Consider the following 19,203-nt stretch of genomic DNA (forward strand, 5'->3'; position numbering starts at 1 on the left):
TGGGGAAGGGAGAAAGGGATACTGGGGAAGGAGTTGGGGATTGTTCGGGGCAGAGATTAGGAAATGGAGCACGGGGAGAAGTGGAGTGTCGGGGACAAGCAGAGGCAAAGGGATGGTGGGGGAGAGGCAAGAGAGGAGAGGGAGAGAGAGATGGGCTGAGGGTTTGACTGAAAGGGTAGGGAGAAAGGAAATTGGACTGGGGCGGAGATGTGGTGAGGAGGAGGAGAGGCGGAGCAGAGAGAGAATAAGAAATTGATTAGAGGGAGAAAGGGAAACCCAAAGGTAGGGGCAGAGCAGGAGAGAGATGGGGAATTGTGTGGCAGTGGGTGAATCTGGGATAGGGGCCAATAATTATAATATCTCTCATTTCCACCTCGTCCCCCTTCTCTTCCTCCCTCCACTCCTCCCACCCTCTGCTGCTCTCTCTTCTCTAAGTCTGGATCAGCCCAGAGACAGAGGATCTGGTGCTTCACTCCACCGGCAAACAGAATCTGCTTTACTTACTGATGAGGCTAACCAAGCTGGTGGGTCCTGATTCATGCTGTGGCAGACCATAAGAGATAAGAGCATAACTGAGTCTTTTGACCCATTGATCAGGAGGTTAAGGCACATGCAGCAGGATCTGAAGAAAGCTGTCAAACTGGATTCCAGCATTGGCCTGGTAACAGGAGGCAGTAGATGCCGGTGGAAAGACATGCTTCTGATTGGAAGACTGTGCCAAGTGTTGCACGCCGGACTGTATTTGAGATACTGGGCTTTATCAATATAGACAGAGAGTACAGGAAAGGGGACACCTAATGAGCATTTAGAAAACACTGGCTTGACTACAACCAGGCGATGGGTCCGGATTTCAGCAATGACGGCAGGGCTTTGGGAGGGGAGCAGTCGGCATTCAGTAAAATGACTGCAGGGGCGAGATTGAGTAAAGTGCTTTCCTCGGAGCAGAGGAGATTGCAGAGGTATTTAGATCAGGATTGGTGTCAGCCTTGGTGCATCGGTGGTCATGTATTAAATGGGTGAGTACAGCAGTTGTACAAAATGCTGGTGAGGCCTGCCTAATTTGGAGTACTGTGTGCAGTTCTGGTCACCTACCTACCTATAAGAGAGACTGAAAGAGTGCCAAGAACATTTACAAGATCGTTGTAAGGCCTTGAGGGCCCGAGTTATAGGTTAGGACTTTCTTCCCTGCAGTGTAGGACAGTGAGGGGAGATTTGACAGAGGTACACAAAATTATGAGGGAGAGTGAAATTCAAGTTGGAGGTCACAGGTTAAGGGTGAGAGGTGAAATATTTAAGGGGAACCTGAGGAGGAACGTCTTCAGCAGGAGGGTGGTGAGAGAGTGGAAGGAGCTACCAGAGGAAGTGGTGGATGCAGGTTCAATTTCAACATTTAAGAGAAGGTTGGGGTAAGAACATGGATATGATCGAGGTACAGGTTATGAGGTAGAATAACAGTTTGGCAGGGACTAGATGGGCTGAAGGGCCTGTTCCTGTGCTGCAGTGTTCTGTGATCCCAGAGGAAATGAAGAAAAAGTGTTCTATTGCCCTTACCTAAGTCAGGAGATCATAGCACTGGACGTGATCTAATTGGAGGCAGATTAATTCCTGGGATGAGAGTATTGTCCTGGCAAGAGAGGCTAAATCACGTGTGTCTGGCAGAACGCTTCTCTGCCTGAGCTCAGCACACAACAACACCTCACTTGGCTGCTAGAGCAAGGAGCCTCTCCCTATCAGATCATCTCTATGCTGCAGGGTTCTCATTCCAATCCCTCAGGACTGTGATGAGTGTGAGGCGATCACCCATCTCTGCATGGACTATGCTTTGCAAAGAAGTTCTGGAAAAGGATGCTATGTTGAACCCTGTCGATGTTAAGTGAGGTTGATAGTCAGCCTGACCTCAGTGGTTGGGAAGATGTTGGAGTCAATTGTTAAGGATGATGTTATGGAGTACTTGGTGGCACAGGACAAGATAGGACAAAATCAGCATGGTTTCCTTAAGGGGAAATCTTGCCTGATAAACCTGTTGGAATGCTTTGAGGAGTTTACAAGTAGGATAGATAAAAGGGATGCAGTGGATGACAAGGTGCCACACTAGTCTGCTTTCCAAGTTACGAGCTCATGGTATTACAGGAAAGTTACTGGTATGATTAGAGTATTGGCTGATTGGTATGAGTCAGTGTGTGGGAAGAAAAGATGCTTTTTTTGGTTAGCTGCCAGTGACGAGTGGTTTCCGCAAGGGTCGGTGTTGGGACAGCTTTTTATGCTGTATATCAATGATTTAAATGATGGTATAGATGACTTTGTTGCCAAGTTTGCAGATGGTAGGAAGATTGCCAGGTAGTGTTGAGGAAACAGATAGGATGCAGAAGGCCTTGGACAGAGTAGGAGAATGGGCAAGAAAATGGCAAATGAAATACAATGTTGGAAATTGCATGGTCATACACTTTGGTAGAGAAATAAATGTGCATACTGTTTTCTAAATGGGGAGAAAATTTGAAAATCAGAGATGCAAATGGACTTGGGACTCTTTGTGCAGAACACCCTAAAGGTAAACTTGCAGGTAGTCGGTGGTGAGGAAGGCAAATGCAATGTTAGCATTCATTTCAAGAGGTCTAGAATACAAGAGTAGGGATGTGATGCTGAGGCTTTATAAGGCACCAGTGAGGCCTCACATTGAGTATTGTGAACAGTTTTGGGCTCCTTATATCAGAAAAGATGAGCTGGCATTGGAGAGGGTTCAGAGGAGGTTCACAAGGATGATTCTGGGAATGAAAGGGTTACATACGAAGAATGTTTGATAGCTCTGGGTCTGTTCTAGCTGGAATTTAGAAGGCTGAAGGGGGATCTCATTGAAACCTTTTGGATGTTGAAAGGCCCAGCGAGAGTAGATGTGGAAAGCATGGTGGGGAGTCTAGGTCAAGAGGACACAGACTCGGGATAAAGGGGTGTCCATTACAGAGATGTGGAGAAATTCTTTAGCCAGAGGGCAGTAAATTTATGGAATTTGTTACCACGGGCAGCTGTAAGAGGCCAGGTCATTGGGTGTATTTAAGGCGGAGCTTGATAGGTTTTTGATTGGACATGGCATCAGGGAGTGGGGCTGAGGAGGGGAGAAAAGGATCTGCCATGAGTAAATGGTGGAGCAGACTCGATGCACCAAATGGCCTAATTCTGCTCCAAAGTCTTATGGTCTTATTGAGAAAGTAAGGAGGCATGGGATGGACATTGCTTTGCTTGCCCACAGAAGTGCTTGTAGACAGGTCATAATCTGCCTGGAGGTCGGTGACCAGTGGAGTGCCTCAGGAATCTATTCTGGGGCCCCGACTCTGTGTAATTTTTATAAATGACCTGGATGAGGAAGTGGAGGGATAGTTTAGTAATTTTACTTATGACACAAAGGTTGGGGGCATTGTGGATAGTGTGGAGGGCTGTCAGAGGGACAGAGATAGGATGCAAAACTGGGCTGAGAAGTGGCAGATGGAGTTCAACCCAGATAAGTGTGAGGTGTAAACTAGAGAAAATCTGCAGATGCTGGAAATTCAAGAACACAACACTAAATTGCTGGTGGAATTTAGTGTTCGAGATGAAGCCACACTCAGGTTGGAGGAACAGCACCTTAGATTCCGTCTGTGTAGCCTCCAACCTGATGGCATGAACATTGATTTCTCTAACTTCCGTTAATGCCCCTCGTTTCCTTCTTACCCGAGGCCTTCCGCCCTATGATACTCCCCTTTCTCCAGCCTTGTATCGCTTTTGCCAATCAACTTCCCAGCTCTTAGCTTCATCCCTCCCCCCACCTCCTGTCTTCTCTGTCATTTCGGGTCTCCCCCTCCCCCTCCCACTTTCAAATCTCTTACTATCTGTTTTCAGTTTGTCCTGACGAAAGGTCTCGTCCCGAAATGTTGACTGTACTTCTTCCTATAGATTCTGCCTGGCCTGCTGCATTCCACCAGCAATTTAGTGTTGTGTAAGTGTGATATGGTTCATTTTGGTAGGTCAATTATGATGGCCGGATATAGTATTAATGGTAAGACTCTTGGCAGTGTGGAGGATCAGGGGGATCTTGGGGCCCGAATCCATAGGACACTCAAAGCTGCTTTGCAGGTTGATTCTGTGGTTAAGAAGTCATACGGTGCATTGGCCTTCATGAATTGTGGGATTGAGTTTAAGAGCTGAGAGGTAATGTTACAGCTATATAGGACCCTGATCAGACCCGACTTGGAGTACAGTGCACAATTCTGGTCTCCTCACTACAGGAAGGAAGTGGAAACCATAGAAAGGGTGCAGAGGAGATTTACAAGGTCATTGCTTACATTGGGGTGCATGCCTATTCTCCTTGGAGCGACGGAGGGTTAGAGGTGACCTGATAGAGGTATACAAGATGATGAGAGGTATTGATCATGTGGATAGTCAGAGGCTTATTCCCAGGGCTGAAATGGCTAGCACGAGACAGCATAGTTTCAGGGTGTAGGAACAGAGGAGATGTCAGGAGGAAGATTTTTTTAAGCAAAGAGTGGTGAATGGGCTGCCGGTGGCAGCGGTGGTGGAGGCGAAAACGATCGGGTCTTTTAAGAGACTCCTGGTGGATGAACATGGAGTTTAGAAAAATAGAGGGTTATGGGTAAGCCTAGGTAGGGACATGTTTGGCATGGCTTTGTGGGCCGAAGGGCCTGTGTTGTGCTGTAGGTTTTCAATGTTCATATGATACGTTCTTAATTAGGCAGAATGTTAAAGGTCACAAAGAGAATGGGGTTGCAAGGGAGAAGTTATCATGGTGCGTGTCATATGACATGTGTGATGATGGTCTTCCATTAATACCTCCTTCACACTGTTGTTCTTTTTCTTTTCTCCATCTATCACCATAATTGTTCTTGGGAAATTTTTCTAGAGAAGTGGTTTGCCATTGCCATAGGAATGCGGCCAAGATGTAAAAAGAATCATAATCTAATGCTTTCCCAGCATATGTGACAAATAAACTCTTTTTGGGCTTCCAGCCAGTTTCCGAGATTGTCTGCCTGGTGTCAGTGGTTGCAAAGCCAGGACTTGTGATACGATTCTTGGCCCAAAACGTCGACTGTAATCTTTTCCATAGCTGCTGCCTGGCCTGCTGAGTTTCCCCCAACATTTTGTGTGCATTGCTTGTGATATGCAGAGTTGCTGCCCGTGGCCCAATGAGCTGAATGGCCTAATTAATCTCTAAAATTCTTTCTAATCTTGATCAGGGTGGGGGAGGATAAGCTTTGTCCAAGGGTGCAAGAAGGCTAGCAGAGGGAAGGAGTACCTTACACCACTGATAGGCCTATTACGCTTTTACGTAGCAGCAGCAGTAACGTAAATTAGTGGATAGCAAAGTAGTTACAAACAGACTAATGTCCACAGACTAGCTCTATTTTTTTTAATCAGGGGACAGCGCGAACGCAGTCCCCCACTACCACAAATTATGCAGTCAAGTATCCCGCATTTGGGGATATCGCAGGCGTCAGCACACCCCAAGTGCAATGGGATAGCCTCATCCTGGATCCTAGGCCCTCCTGATCACCGACGCTTCCCTGCCAGGTAAGTATGCTTTCTACCCTCCCGCACATCTAGCCAGCCTTAACATCAATACGAGTCACCATTGCAAACCCTACTTTGTTTCATCTTAACCACAGATGGCCTAGAAGGACAATATAGCTTCACATTTTACCCTTCGACTCTTTCCTAACTAGTGTTATTTTTCAACATTTATTGTCTTCTTTACGCCCTTATCTGCATATCTTCCTTAAATGGAAGTCGCCTTGCCGTTCCAAAGCTGCCCGCCAGACATCGGTGTTCCATTCACAACAGCAAATACAAGGGATTCTGCACTAGAGGCTGAAAAACTTGAGCAGCACACACAAAATGCTGGAGGAACTCAGCACATCTGACAACATCTATGCACGGGAATAAACAGTCGACGTTTCAGCCCGGGACCCCTCAGAAATCCTGCATGTATTCCCCTCCATAGATGATGCCCGGCTGTCCGAGTTCCAACCGCTCCCGTCCGCTCACAGCCTCTGCAGCCCCACCTTGTCCTGTATGGCCGGAGGCCACAGGTTTATCTCAATCTGAGCTCAGCTGACACAGAGCCAGGGTTTAGAGGGCAGCCTCCAAGCTGCAGAGTGTGCGTATGAACTCTCTTGTGAAGACAGCCTGTTGAAGTTTCATTCCGGAAATGGACTATTTTACACTTGCTGTTCTGGGTTCCACCCAGAATTGACTTTAAAAACACTCCAAGATGATTCTATTCCAGCTAAAACTGGGGTCTTAAATCTCAATAAAATCTCATTTGTCTGTGGCAGAGGGGAAGGCAGGGTAAACAGGTGACAACAGACTGATGAATCAACCAGCGATTCCCAAGTCATTCACCTTGCTCTTGGGCTGGGACCTGGGACGGGTGACCAGCTGCAGGAATTGGAGATGGTGTCTAAACCCATGGATCGGTATGAAGGGATCTCTGAGCCCAGTGGTGATCTAAATCTTGTAGCCCACGCGGGGACAAATAATATGCAGAGATCTGGTGGGTCAAAGAACACCACCCCATTGCTAAACCCACCGGATCCCTATTTCCCGTATTACCCAGATATGAATGCTGTGGTTTTCATCGGTAGGAATGGTAATGAGGGTGAACTTACTTAACTGGTGAAACTTTTCCTTCAGGATGTAATTGGATAAGCAGATCATAACAAGTCCACTAAGCGGTACAGCCACGGAAACTGTCAACGACAGACGGTGCAAGGATTTAGAGGACATTGTTTCATTGCTGACACCGACATTTTCTTTGTTTTATCACAATAAATAATCTGCAGCTTACCACAATGTCCCAGGCCGCTGTTAATCTTTCCTAGTACAGGCATGAACAACAGCAGGAGAGATGCAGCGAATAAAATAATTATTGGTAGAGTGACAATACCTGGAGAGAGATGTAACAATTGTTAGGCGGGAGATCTCATGGTACTTAACAGAATAAGATACAGGAAGGACAAGATGACCTCCCGTTCTATCTTGTTATGACCTTGCACCTTATTGTCTACCGGCTCTGCACTTCCTTCTCTTCTTGTTACATTTTATTCTGCATCCTGTTTTGTTAACCATGTTCTGCTCAATGCATAATGATCTGATTTGAATGAACAAATGCAGGGCAAGCTTTCTTTTCACCGTCCCTCAGCTTGTGATTCGTTCCTGTGTTCCCTTCGCTTTTCCCTGAAGAATATTTGAGCCACTCACCATAAGCAGCTTTCCTGCTCTTATGTTTTGCTCACCCATCTTTTCCAACTCGCTCCTAATCTAGTTATTTACCAGGCCCTGATATTTCCTGAAACTCTCTTCACCAATCTATCATCTCAATCGTCCAAAATTAACCCATCTCGGAAGAAGGGACTCAGCCTGAAACATCGCCTCTTTTTCCTTTGCATCAGCAGTTCCTGATCAGCTGAGTTCCTCCAGCATTTTGTGTGTGCTACTCTGGATTTCCAGTAACTGCAGAATTGGCTCACTAAGTTGCACACCATTTTCTGGCCCTTGTGATAACAGTGTCAACCCTTTCTGATGGGACAGGAGTCCAGGTAGAACCCTTCCTTCCCACCCCCAGCTTCCACGTGCATTGTTCTGTGTCCCGTGATGTGGAGCCTCGCTTTCTAAAACCCATCCTTCTGTCACGTATCCCTCACCATTCCCTGTAAACCAACTGGATCCCCATTCCCTCTAATTCCATTGGTTGCCCATTATCCATGTTTGCTCCAAATCCACAGCAGTCCTGTTCCACTCCGCCTCATTTCTTGAATCCCCCAGATCTTTCATCACCATGTTCCCTCTAAACAAGGAGTTCTCAATCTTTTTGATGCCATGTAACCCCTACCTTTAACTGAGGGGTCCTGGATCCCAGGTTGGGGACCCCTGCTCTAAACCTACCTGGTTTCCAATCACCTCATTCCCTCTAAACTCACTGGATCCCTATTTCCCACATTCCCTTCATACTCACTGGGGCTCTGATCTCTGTCTTTCATCTAAGCCCACCAGCCCCATTCTTTGAACTTCCATACACCCATCAGGAACCCATTGTCATGTTTCTCATCAAGAGCCCTGCACCTACCTCCAACAATACTCCAGGAAATGAGTGCCAACTGAATGACAAGGAGAGACGGAATGTGCCAGGAAATCATCCACGTTAAGAAGAGATATAGTTTCCCTCGAGATTCTGCAGAGGAATGAACACAAGCATTGAATGTGCAGTCAGCCCTGCCCTGTAACAGAAGTACAGGACACCTGAATTAAATCTTCAGTGCTCTGCCCCATAACAGGTCTACAGGATGCATGGCAGGTACAGTTTGGGTGATCCAATGCTGGATCCGGCTGGAGGTGAGACTGTGTTCCCACCCAATTCAGAAATGTTTGGACACTGCAACACCAATGAGAGGGCTCACTGACACCTTTCCTGGGCAGTCACTTTCTCTTCATTAACTGTTCATGGAGGGTATGGTATTCTACTGTGGTGCATACAGGTAGTTAGTTTGTGAACCCACGTGCTTTTGTTAGTTGAGCGAATAGAAGTTACTTGTTGGGAAATACATATTCTCAATGCCTCACTGCTCATTATTCCAAGGGGTGATCCTCGTAACAACATCTGCATGAAACGTTGCCATAGAAAAGCAGCATTCATCTTCAACTACACTCATTCTATTCCTTGTGTTCCCACAGTCAATGACTCTTGTTATTTCATGCTCTCATTATTGCCATTTATTTATATACATTTGCATTTGCACAGTTTGTTGTCTATTCATCCTGTTTACAGTTACTGTTCTATAGATTTGCTGAGTATGCCCACAGGTAAAAAGATCTCAGGGCCATATGTGGTGACATGCGTGTTCTCTGATAATAACTTTTACTTTGAACTTTGAATGGTGCAGAATCGCCTCCTCTTTTTACTCTCCACTCCAACCTGTATTCCCTCGAAACTCCACTCCTTTTATTGGCCAACACCCCCTCCAAAATAATCAATAGGGTGGTTAAGAAAGGTGGATGGTGTGTTGGCCTTTGTTAGAAGGGGGTAGGAGTTCAAGAGGTGTAAGACAACAGTGCAGCTCTATAAAACACTTGTTAGACCACACTTGGACATTGTGTTCAGTTTTGGTCATCTCATTACAGGGAGGAAATGGAAGCTTTAGAGAGGATGCAGAGGAGATTTACCAGGGTGCTGTTTGGATTTGGGAACACATCGTAAGAGTAAGCTAGGGGTTTTCCTTTGGATGACAGGAGATTTGATAGGAGTGTATAAGATGATAAGAGGGGTAGACAGAGTGGACAACAAACACAGTCACAGTGTATGAAACATACTGCCAGAGATGGTGTTGGAGGCAATAACATTAGGGACATTTAAAGACTCATAGATAGGCATATGGATGCGAAAAATGGAGGGTTGTGCAGGAGGGAAGAGTGAGATTGATCTAGGGGTAGGTTAAAAAGTCGGTACAACATCTTGGGCTGAAGGGTCTGTACTGTGCTATATTCTATGTTCTACTCTTCCCCACTGCAAGTACAAATTCAGCTCCGCAGTTCCTGCTTTGAATGCTAATTCACACCCTCTTCAGATGTGATGATCCCCTCTGAAACCATTACCACCCTATACCATGGCTGTTCCTCCTGGTAAACCTCAACTGTGTTCCCTGGGACCCAAAATGAACAAGTCCGAAAATCTCACTGCAGCTCCAGCAAGCTGACTGAAGACCCAGCTTACTGTCTGGGTCAAAGCCGCTCCATTTTGCCAATGATTTACCACTGTTATGTCCCCTTCTACTTTCCAGTCTGTTAGCATCGCCCCTTCTGTCTAACCTCCACCTACTGAGCTTTGATCACTAGCAAACTTCACAACAGCGCAGGAAGGTAGAGCAGTTAAATGACACAATACCAAAAGATACAGGAAAAGTATTAAACCATTTGGCCCATTGAGTCTGCTCCAACATTCCTGCATGGCTGTTTCATTATCCTTCCCAACCCCATTCTCCTCCACTCTGCTGTAACCTTAATAATCAAGAGCCTATCAACTTCCACTTTAAAAACACCTAAAGACTTGGCCTCCATAGCCATCTGTGGATTCCACAGGGACAAGGGAGAAGGTGAGGCTGAATTGTCCATCTGCCAAATCATTTGCTTTTCCTAGAAGGTTGACATCAATAAGCCAACCCTTACAGAGGTACCACCAGTTTACATTTTAAATTGGATTTGAACATTGCCACATACCTTGCTCTGACATGCACTTATAGGTACAGAATGCAATTGATCCAAGGACATTCACTCCAAAGAACAACAGACCTGCTGTCCCAAGCATAATGACCATAATCTGATCTGGGGGAATACCTGCAAGTTAAAAAAAATAAGTATTAACACATGCTTTAAAAAAAAGTTAATTAAACAAGACCCCAATCTGCAGCTATGGAAAAGAGTAAACAGTTGACTTTTTGGGCATTCCTTCCTCCGCTAGCCTGCAGGTCACCCTGGGCAAGGTGTAGCACCTGCTTAACCCCCGTTCAGGGTCGTGTGAAACCATGGGAGCAGGTGATGGATATCACAAGTCCTAGTTATGCAACCACCGACGCCAGGCAGGAGATCTCTGAAGAATATTGATAATGTCTGGGGTCACCCATCTTGTAAAGACACTGCCCTGAAGAATGCAATGGCAAATCACTTCGGCAGAAAAAATTGCCAAGAGCAATCATGGTCATGGAAAGACCATGATCATCGACATCGTACGATGCACCACATAATGAACAAATGAAATTACTACCATTCTGATTAACTACAAACACAAGAAAATGTGCAGATGCTGGAAAAGTAATGGTCCACTCTCTTCAGGCCTTTTATGTTGGGTTGGTTTCAATGAGAACTCCCCTCATTCTTCTGACCTCACTCAAGCAGAGGCCCAGATACATCAACTGCCCTCTCCAGAAACTCAACTTCATCCAAAAATGTGGCTGAAGTGAACACAATAGACAAAATATCTCAAGAAGGTAGCATCCATCGTTAAGGACCTGCACCATCCGGGACATGATCCCTTCTCATTACTTCCTTTGGGTAGGAGATAGAGGAGGCTGAAGTCCCTCACTTGATGTTTTAGGAATATTTTCTTCTCCTCCACCACCAGATCTCTGAATGGTCCATGAACCCATGAACACTACCATCACTGCTCCTCCCTCACAATATTTAGTTGTTTATTTACTGTAACTTTGATTTTTTTTTATGTCTTGCGCTGTACTGCTGCCACAATACAACAAAACTCACAGCATACGTCAGTGTTCAGAGAGCCGATTCTGATTTTGTTGGCAGTGGAGGAGGGAGCAAGGTTTGATGGAGCACCAGTCAAGTACCATGGTCAGCATGGACAAGATGGGCAGAAGCGTGTAGCAGCCAGAGAGATTCAGGGTTTAAGAGAATAATCTGCTTGCCGTTAAGAACCCCAGTGCAAAGGGCCCTAGTGAAAGTCAGTCAGGCTGACACCTGGTCACCCTCGGTTGAGAACAGAGCTGAGATCCTGCAGACTCTCCTATCGTTCCCACTCCACTGCGAGCTCTCAGGAAGACAGGACAAGCAGATGGGGATGTTTGGAACCTGACATCTTATGGAAAAGTCCTATATGATAGATTACAAATCTAAATAAGCACTCTGGTGAAGGCAATAAGTAATCGATATTTGGGAATATTTGAAGAAATGTATGTTGCCCAGCAGCAGTAACCTTGGAGATGAACCACGGGAATGCTCTGAGTCAGGGAGTCAGAGAAGAACTCACTGAGGTTCACCAAGAGTGGGTAATATCAGAGGGTAGCTTGTGGGGTTTGAAAGTAAACTAAGGAGTTATGAAAATAAAGGTCAGCAGAGAAATTCTGCAGATGATGGAAATCCATAGTAATACACCCAATAGGCTGGAGGAACCGACCGGATTCGACAGCACCTACAGAGGGGAGAAAACAGTTGCAGAGTGAGACCCTTCCTCAGCACTGGAATGGAAGGGGCAGAAGCTAGAATCACTGCCTGGTGGTTGGGTGGGCACCGCACAGGATTGGAATAAGCTGCAGAAAACAGTCAGCTCCATCAGGGACACGAGCCTCCCCAGCATCCAGGACATCTTCATTGCCTTAAAAAGGTGGCATCATTATTAAGGACCCCCATCACCCAGGACATGCCTTGTTCTCATTGCTACCATCAGGAAGCCTAAAGGCACACACTCAATGACTCAGAAACAGCTTCTTCCTCTCTGCCATCAGACTTCTGAATGGACATTGAACCGATGAACACTACCTCACTACTTTCCCCCCTCACTTTCTGCACTATGTACTATGAACATAGGAGGACATCACATTTACTCCCAAAATGTCAATCACAAGTCAAACACACCATAAATAGTTACTGTAATTTTGTTTTTTTAGGTATTGCAATGTACTGCTGCCGCAAAACAACAAATTTCATGACACGTGGGAGTGATATGAAACCTGATCTTGATTCTCACAAGACAGTGGGGGGAGCAAAAAGAATAAGGAGGGAGAGGAAGAAATAGATAGATAGATAGATAGATAGATAGATAGATAGATAGATAGATAGATAGATAGATAGATAGATAGATAGATAGATAGATAGATAGATAGATAGATAGATAGATAGATAGATAGATAGATAGATAGATAGATAGATAGATAGATAGATAGATAGATAGATAGATAGATAGATACTTTATTCATCCCCATGGGGAAATTCAACTTTTTTCCAATGTCCTATACACTTGTTGTAGCAAAACTAATTACATACGATACTTAACTCAGTAAAAAAAATGTGATATGCATCTAAATCACCATCTCAAAAAGCATTAATAATAGCTTTAAAACGTTCTTAAGTCCTGGCGGTAGAATTGTAAAGCCTAATGGCATTGGGGAGTATTGACCTCTTCATCCTGTCTGAGGAGCATTGCATCGATAGTAACCTGTCGCTGAAACTGCTTCTCTGTCTCAGGATGGTGCTATGTTGAGGATGTTCAGAGTTATCCATAATTGACCGTAGCCTACTCAGCGCCCTTCGCTCAGCTACCGATGTTAAACTCTCCAGTACTTTGCCCACGACAGAGCCCGCCTTCCTTACCAGCTTATTAAGACGTGAGGCGTCCCTCTTCTTAATGCTTCCTCCCCAACACGCCACAACAAAGAAGAGGGCGCTCTCCACAACTGACCTATAGAACATCTTCAGCATCTCACTACAGACATTGAATGACGCCAACCTTCTTAGGAAGTACATTCGACTCTGTGCCTTCCTGCACAAGGCATCTGTGTTGGCAGTCCAGTCTAGCTTCTCGTCTAACTGTACTCCCAGATACTTGTAGGTCTTAACCTGCTCCACACATTCTCCATTAATGATCACTGGCTCCATATGAGGCCTAGATCTCCTAAAGTCCACTACCATCTCCTTGGTCTTGGTGATATTGAGACGCAGGTAGTTTGAGTTGCACCATATCACAAAGTCCTGTATCAGTTTCCTATACTCCTCCTCCTGTCCATTCCTGACACACCCCACTATAATGAGAAGTTGGAGAAATAAATGTTCATGCCCTCAGTCTGGAGACTATTTAGACATAATTTGAGGTGTTGCTCCTTCAGCCTCATCACACCAGTAGAGGAGGCCATGGACAGACATGTCAGAATGGGAATGGGAAGTCAAATTGAAATGGGTGGTCACCAAAAGATCCTGCCTTTCACAGCAGACAAAGCATAGGTGTTTCATAATATAGACAAAACCTGTGAAACTAAACAGTTAACCAGTCTTAACCTGAAACCATGTAGGGAAACTTCCAGTTTGAATCAGTTATAATTAATTCTGGTCCCCTACCCTCAGGAAAGATAATATTAAGATTGAAAGAGTACAGAGAAAATTTACAAAACGGTGTCATTTCTTGAGATCCTGAGTTATAGAGAAAGACTGAATACGTTAGGACATTATTCCCTAGCATATAGGAGAATGAGGGGGGATTTGATAGAGGTATAAAAAATTTTGAGGGGTATCGAGCAGATAAATGCAAGGCGGCTTTTTCACTGAGATTGGGTGAGATTAGAACTAAAGGTCATGGGATAAAGGTGAAAGGTGAAATGTGGAAGGAGAGCTTGAGGGGGAACTTCTTCACTCAGAGGGTGAAGAGAGTGTGGAACAGGCTGTCAATGGAATTGGCAAATGGAGGGAGAGGGTTGATTTCTAAATGTAAGTGAAGTTTGGGTAAGTGGATGGCTATAGTCGATGGGTCTTGGCAGAGTAACAGCTTGGCATGAACCAGACAGGCTGTGCTGTCGTGCTTTATGACTCTGATAAAGGAGACAAGCTGTTAGACAATGTCACAGCTGGTGCACTATTCCCAGGTATTGTATTGAGCACAAGAACCTCGAATGGCGTAGGAGGCAGGATACCCCCAGACTGATCTTTACACTCTCCAGAGGACAGCCTCTGGTTAACAGTTGTTCCCCAATGACATCCCAGCCAAAGGAAGGCAGCTTTCCTCCTTCACTCTGTCAATCTTTTCAATTTCAACTCCAGTTCTGGCTTGGCTGCTCCTACTGTCACAGTGAGCTTGCAATGGCTGGGTGCCAACGTAACGTTTACTCTCAAAATGTCAGTCACAAGTCAAACTCACCGTAAATAGTCAGGCTGTGACTTATCTGGACGGAGCTGACAGGATTCGTTGCAATACAGGTGTACGTTCCACAGTCATCACTCGAGGCCCCTGGGATGACGAGGACTCCGTTTCCCTTCACGAGCTGGTGACGTGGGTTGATCCCCCCTCCGTCTTTCCGCCACTGATACTGATGAGGGTATCCACTGATGTTGCAGCTGAGCTTGATGGTATCACCCAGGGAGCTGGAGTTACTCCTCAAAGAAACTGCTGAGAGTTTATCTAATGGGGAAAAATACAGACAAGTCAGTTAGAATATCTCAATGTTTATCAGTACTTTTGGGCAGATGGGGCTCATCAGCCACGGTTGGCAGCTCATCCAGGAGAAGGAACACTCTGATCTCAAACCTCTGCCACCTCGCGGCTATACCCAGTCATGGGGAAGGCTTCAGGAGTAAACCCAGATGAAAAATCTGGAGCTAGAGTCCCTGCAACATGTCGCCACACAACATCCATGTTTGAACCCAACCAATAGAGGGTCTCATTAGTAATGATATCTCACCATTTGACTCTGCAATGAAGATAGTGCTCTAACAATGGACAGTAGAGTGGGGTGGGGGTGTGGTGAGTAGAGCGGCTGAGGGATAGGTTGGGGCAGAATGGCTGACTCATAGAGAACTGAAGCAGCAAGTCCAATGGGGAGAGCAGGCAGGACTGGCAGGTTCAGCGTCTACTTTAAATGCCAGGGCCCTCACGGGTAAGATGGATGGGCTGAGAGTGTGTTTTAGCATATGGGATTTTGGTATCATTGCAATTTTGGAAACTCAGTCCCAATTCCCACTGCTGCCTGTGAGGAGTTTGTGTGTTCTCCCCGTGGCCGTGTGGGTTTCCTCCAGGTGCTCCGGTTTCCTCCCATTGTTTAAAGATGTACCGACCGGTTGGTGGATTGGTCATTGTAAACTGTCCCGTGATTAGGGAAGGGTTAAATTGGAGGCTGCTGTTGGCACGGCTGGAAGGGCTGGGAAGGGCCAGTTCCGTGCTGTATCTGAGGAACTGGTGCAGGGGTCAGGTTTTCAGATTTCTGGATCACTGGGATCCCTTCGGTGGAAAAAGGACAGGTCACACCTGAACCTGAGGACGACCTATGTCCTTGTAGAACTGGTGGGGATGTTTTAAACTAATTTGGCAGCGGAATGGGAAGCAGAGTGATAGGGCTGTTGGTGTACAAGTATTTTATTAGTTTATTGCGATACAGCGTAGAATAGGGTCTTACTTACGGCTTTCGAATCATGCCGGCCAAACCCCCCCAATTTTAATCGTAGCCTAGTCATGGGACAATTTACAATGACTCATTAACCTGCCAAGCGGTACATCTTCGGGCTGTGGGTGGGAACTGGAGGACCCAGGGAAACCTACAGGGTCACAGGAAGAACATATGAACTCCTTACACTCAGCAGCAGGAATTGAACCAAGGTCACCTGACACAGTCCAGTGACACCGGGAGGAAGGACTGGCAGATGACAGGGCAAAATTGCAGTCAGAGGGATGAGTTGAAGTTTAACATAGGGGCATATTCAGAAGGACTGACGGTATTACATTTGAATACACACTGTATACGGAACATGGCAGATGCTCTTGTAGCCCAGTTAGAGATTGGCAGGATTGACGGTGTACGCATCACTGAGTTATGGTGTGAAAGAAGATCATGGTTGGGCATTTAATACCTAAGGATGCACATTGTATCAAAAGTACAGGCAGGAAGGCAAAGGGGGCAGGGTGGTTCTGTCTGTAAAAAATGAAATCAAATCCCTAGAAAGTGACATAAAATTGGGAAATGTAGAATGTTTGTGCGTAGTGTTAAGAAACTGCAAGGGCAAAAAGACCCTGTGGAAGTTATATTCAGGCCTCTGAACAGTAGCCAAAATGTGGGAAACAAATTACAATCAGAGATAGAAAAGGCTTGCAAAAAGGCTGATGTTACTATAGTCGCGGAGGATTTCATTACGCAGGTAGATTTGGAAAATCAGGTTGGTGAGAGGGAATTTATAGAAAGTCTATGAGATGGTTTTTCAGAACAGCTTGTGGTTGCAGCCCCTGGGGGAAATGCAATGCTGATTGGGTGTTGTGTAATGAACCAGATTTGATTAGGGAGCTTAAGGTAAAGAAACCTTTAGGAGGTAGTGATCATAATATAATATAATTCACCCTGCAGTTTGAGTTGGAGAAGAGAAAGTTAGATATATCAGCTTTACTGTGGAGTAATTATAATGACAGGAGCACAACAGTGGCTGGAATTTTGAGGGCAATTCAGAAGACTCAGGATAGAATCATCCTAAAGATGAAGAATTATTCCAAAGGGAGGATGATACATGGCTGACAATGGATGTCAAAGACAACATAAACACTATAGAGAGGGCATATAATATATGAAAATTAGTGTGAAGTTAGAGTATTGGGAAGCTTTTCAAATCCAACAGAAGGCAACTAAAAAAACAGAAAAGATGAAATATTAAGGTAAGCTAGCCAATAATTTAAAAGAGGATACCATTTTTCTCCTGGATATATAAAGAGTAAAAGAGGCGAGAGTGGATATCAGGCCACTGGAAAATGATACTGGCGAGGTAGTAATGGGAAAGAGAGAAATTGTGAACAAATTTAATAAGTATTTTGCATATCCTTCACTTTGGTAGACATGAGCAGTATGACAGAAATTTGGTAGTGTCACTGGGCCGAGTGAGTAAAATTGCTATTGTGAAGGAGAAGGTTCTTAGGAAGCTGAAAGATCTGAAGGTAGAGAAGTCACCTGGACCAGATGGTGTACATCATAGGGTAGTGATAGAGGTAGCTGAAGAAACTGTGCAGGCATTCATATCAATCTTTCGAGAATCAGTACATTCAGGAATGGTTCCAGAGACTGGAAGATTGCAAATGTCACTCCACTCTTCAAGACGGGAAGGATGCAGAGAAAGGTCAGTTACCCTGACTTCAGTGGTTGGAAAGATGTTGGATACGTTATTGAGGATGTGGCTTCAGGGTAAGTGGAGGCACATGATTAAATAGGCCAAAGTCAGCATGGGTTTTGTTAAGGTGAAATCTTGTGTAACAAAAATGTTGGGAGTTTTTTAAGGAATTAACAGGCAGGAGAGTCAATTGATGTTGTTTACTTGATTTTCAGAAGGCCTTTAATGAACTGCTGCACATGGGCTGGTTAACAAGGTAAGAGCCCACAGTGTTCCAGGAAAGATACTAGCATAGATAGAAGATTGGTTGACTAGCAGGAGGTAAAGAGTGGGAATAAAGAGGGTCTACTCTTGTTGGCAGCTGGTTTCATTTCATGTTATATGTCAATGGTTTGGATGATGGAATTGATGGCTTTATTGCCAGATTTGCAGATGATACAAAGCTAGGCAGGTAGTGTTAAAGAAGCAGGGATTCTGCAGTAGGACTTAGACAGATTGGGAGAATGAGTAAAGAAGTGGCCGGTAGAATATAGTGTAGAGAAGGGTGTGGTCATGCATTTTTGTAGAAGGAATAAAGGCATAGTCTATTTTCTAGATGGAGAAAACCATTCAGAAATCAGAGGTGCAGAAGGACATGGGAGTCCTTATGCAGGATTCCCTGAAGGTTGGCTTGCAGGTTGTATCAGTAGGAAGGAAAGGAAGAGCAATCATTTTCACTGGATTGGAATTCGAGAGCAAGGATGCAGTTCTACGGCTTTATAAGTCATTGTTAAGACAGTTCTTTGAGTACTGTGAACAGTTTTGGGCCCCTTATTTAAGAAAAGATGTGCTAGCATTGGACAGAGTCCAGAAGAGGATCATGAGAATGAAAGGGTTAATGCATGAGGAATGTTCTGGGCCTGTAACTGCTGGAGTTTAGAAGAATGTAACGGAATGTCGTTGAAACCTATCAAATCTTGAAAGGCCTGGATAGAGTGGATGTAGGGAGGAGGTTTCCTAGAGTGGGTGATTCTAGGACAAGAGGGTGCAGCTTCAAAATAGAGGGATGTCCTTTAGAAAAGAGATGAAGAGGAATTTCTTTAATCAGAGGGCATTCCTTTGCACAAATATCCGTGGGCTATACTTAAAGCTGAAGTTGACAGGCTTTTGATTAATTATGGCTAATTAGTGAAGGGGTACAGGGAGAAGGCAGGTGAATGGAGTTGAGAGGATTAATAAATCAGCCATGGTGGAACGGGAGAGCAGATTCAATGGGCCAAATGGCCTAATTCTGCTCCTCTGTCTTATGATCTTATGGCTATTAAGGACATCTTCAAGAGATGGTGCTTCAGGAAGACAGCATCCATCAATAAGGATATTACCATTAAGGAGAAGGTACAGGGCCCTGAAGGTCCACACTAAATGATTCAGAAACAACTCTTTCCTCCCCCCCTCCCCTCTCATCATCAAATTTATAACTGGTCCATGAACACTTTATGATATATAACTTTACTTTGCACTGTTTATTTATTGTTAAAATCTATAGTAATTTATGTCTTTGTCCTTTACTGCTACCAGAGAACAACAGATTTTCCATCATATGTCAGTGATAGC

The 19,203-nt window shown here is 45.0% G+C and overlaps 1 protein-coding gene and 1 non-coding gene across 2 annotated transcripts in view; both read right to left on the bottom strand.

Annotated features, from left to right (window-relative positions):
• LOC140717444 (uncharacterized) overlaps window positions 1–19,203 on the bottom strand; it is a 37,062-nt gene that overhangs the window by 4,680 nt on the left and 13,179 nt on the right. Inside the window, exons 5-9 of the mRNA XM_073031042.1 lie at window positions 14,672–14,932; window positions 10,255–10,371; window positions 8,111–8,215; window positions 6,833–6,931; window positions 6,654–6,734 (exon numbers count right to left, since the gene is read on the bottom strand). Of these exons, the coding sequence (XP_072887143.1) occupies window positions 6,654–6,734; window positions 6,833–6,931; window positions 8,111–8,215; window positions 10,255–10,371; window positions 14,672–14,932 (663 nt within the window). The remainder of the gene's footprint in view (window positions 1–6,653; window positions 6,735–6,832; window positions 6,932–8,110; window positions 8,216–10,254; window positions 10,372–14,671; window positions 14,933–19,203) is intronic.
• On the bottom strand, window positions 5,401–5,564 carry LOC140722710 (U1 spliceosomal RNA). The gene has a single exon (XR_012097723.1). It is a non-coding gene; the product is annotated as a U1 spliceosomal RNA (small nuclear RNA).

Source organism: Hemitrygon akajei, chromosome 2 (genome assembly GCF_048418815.1).
Source record: "Hemitrygon akajei chromosome 2, sHemAka1.3, whole genome shotgun sequence".
Taxonomy (NCBI): domain Eukaryota; kingdom Metazoa; phylum Chordata; class Chondrichthyes; order Myliobatiformes; family Dasyatidae; genus Hemitrygon; species Hemitrygon akajei.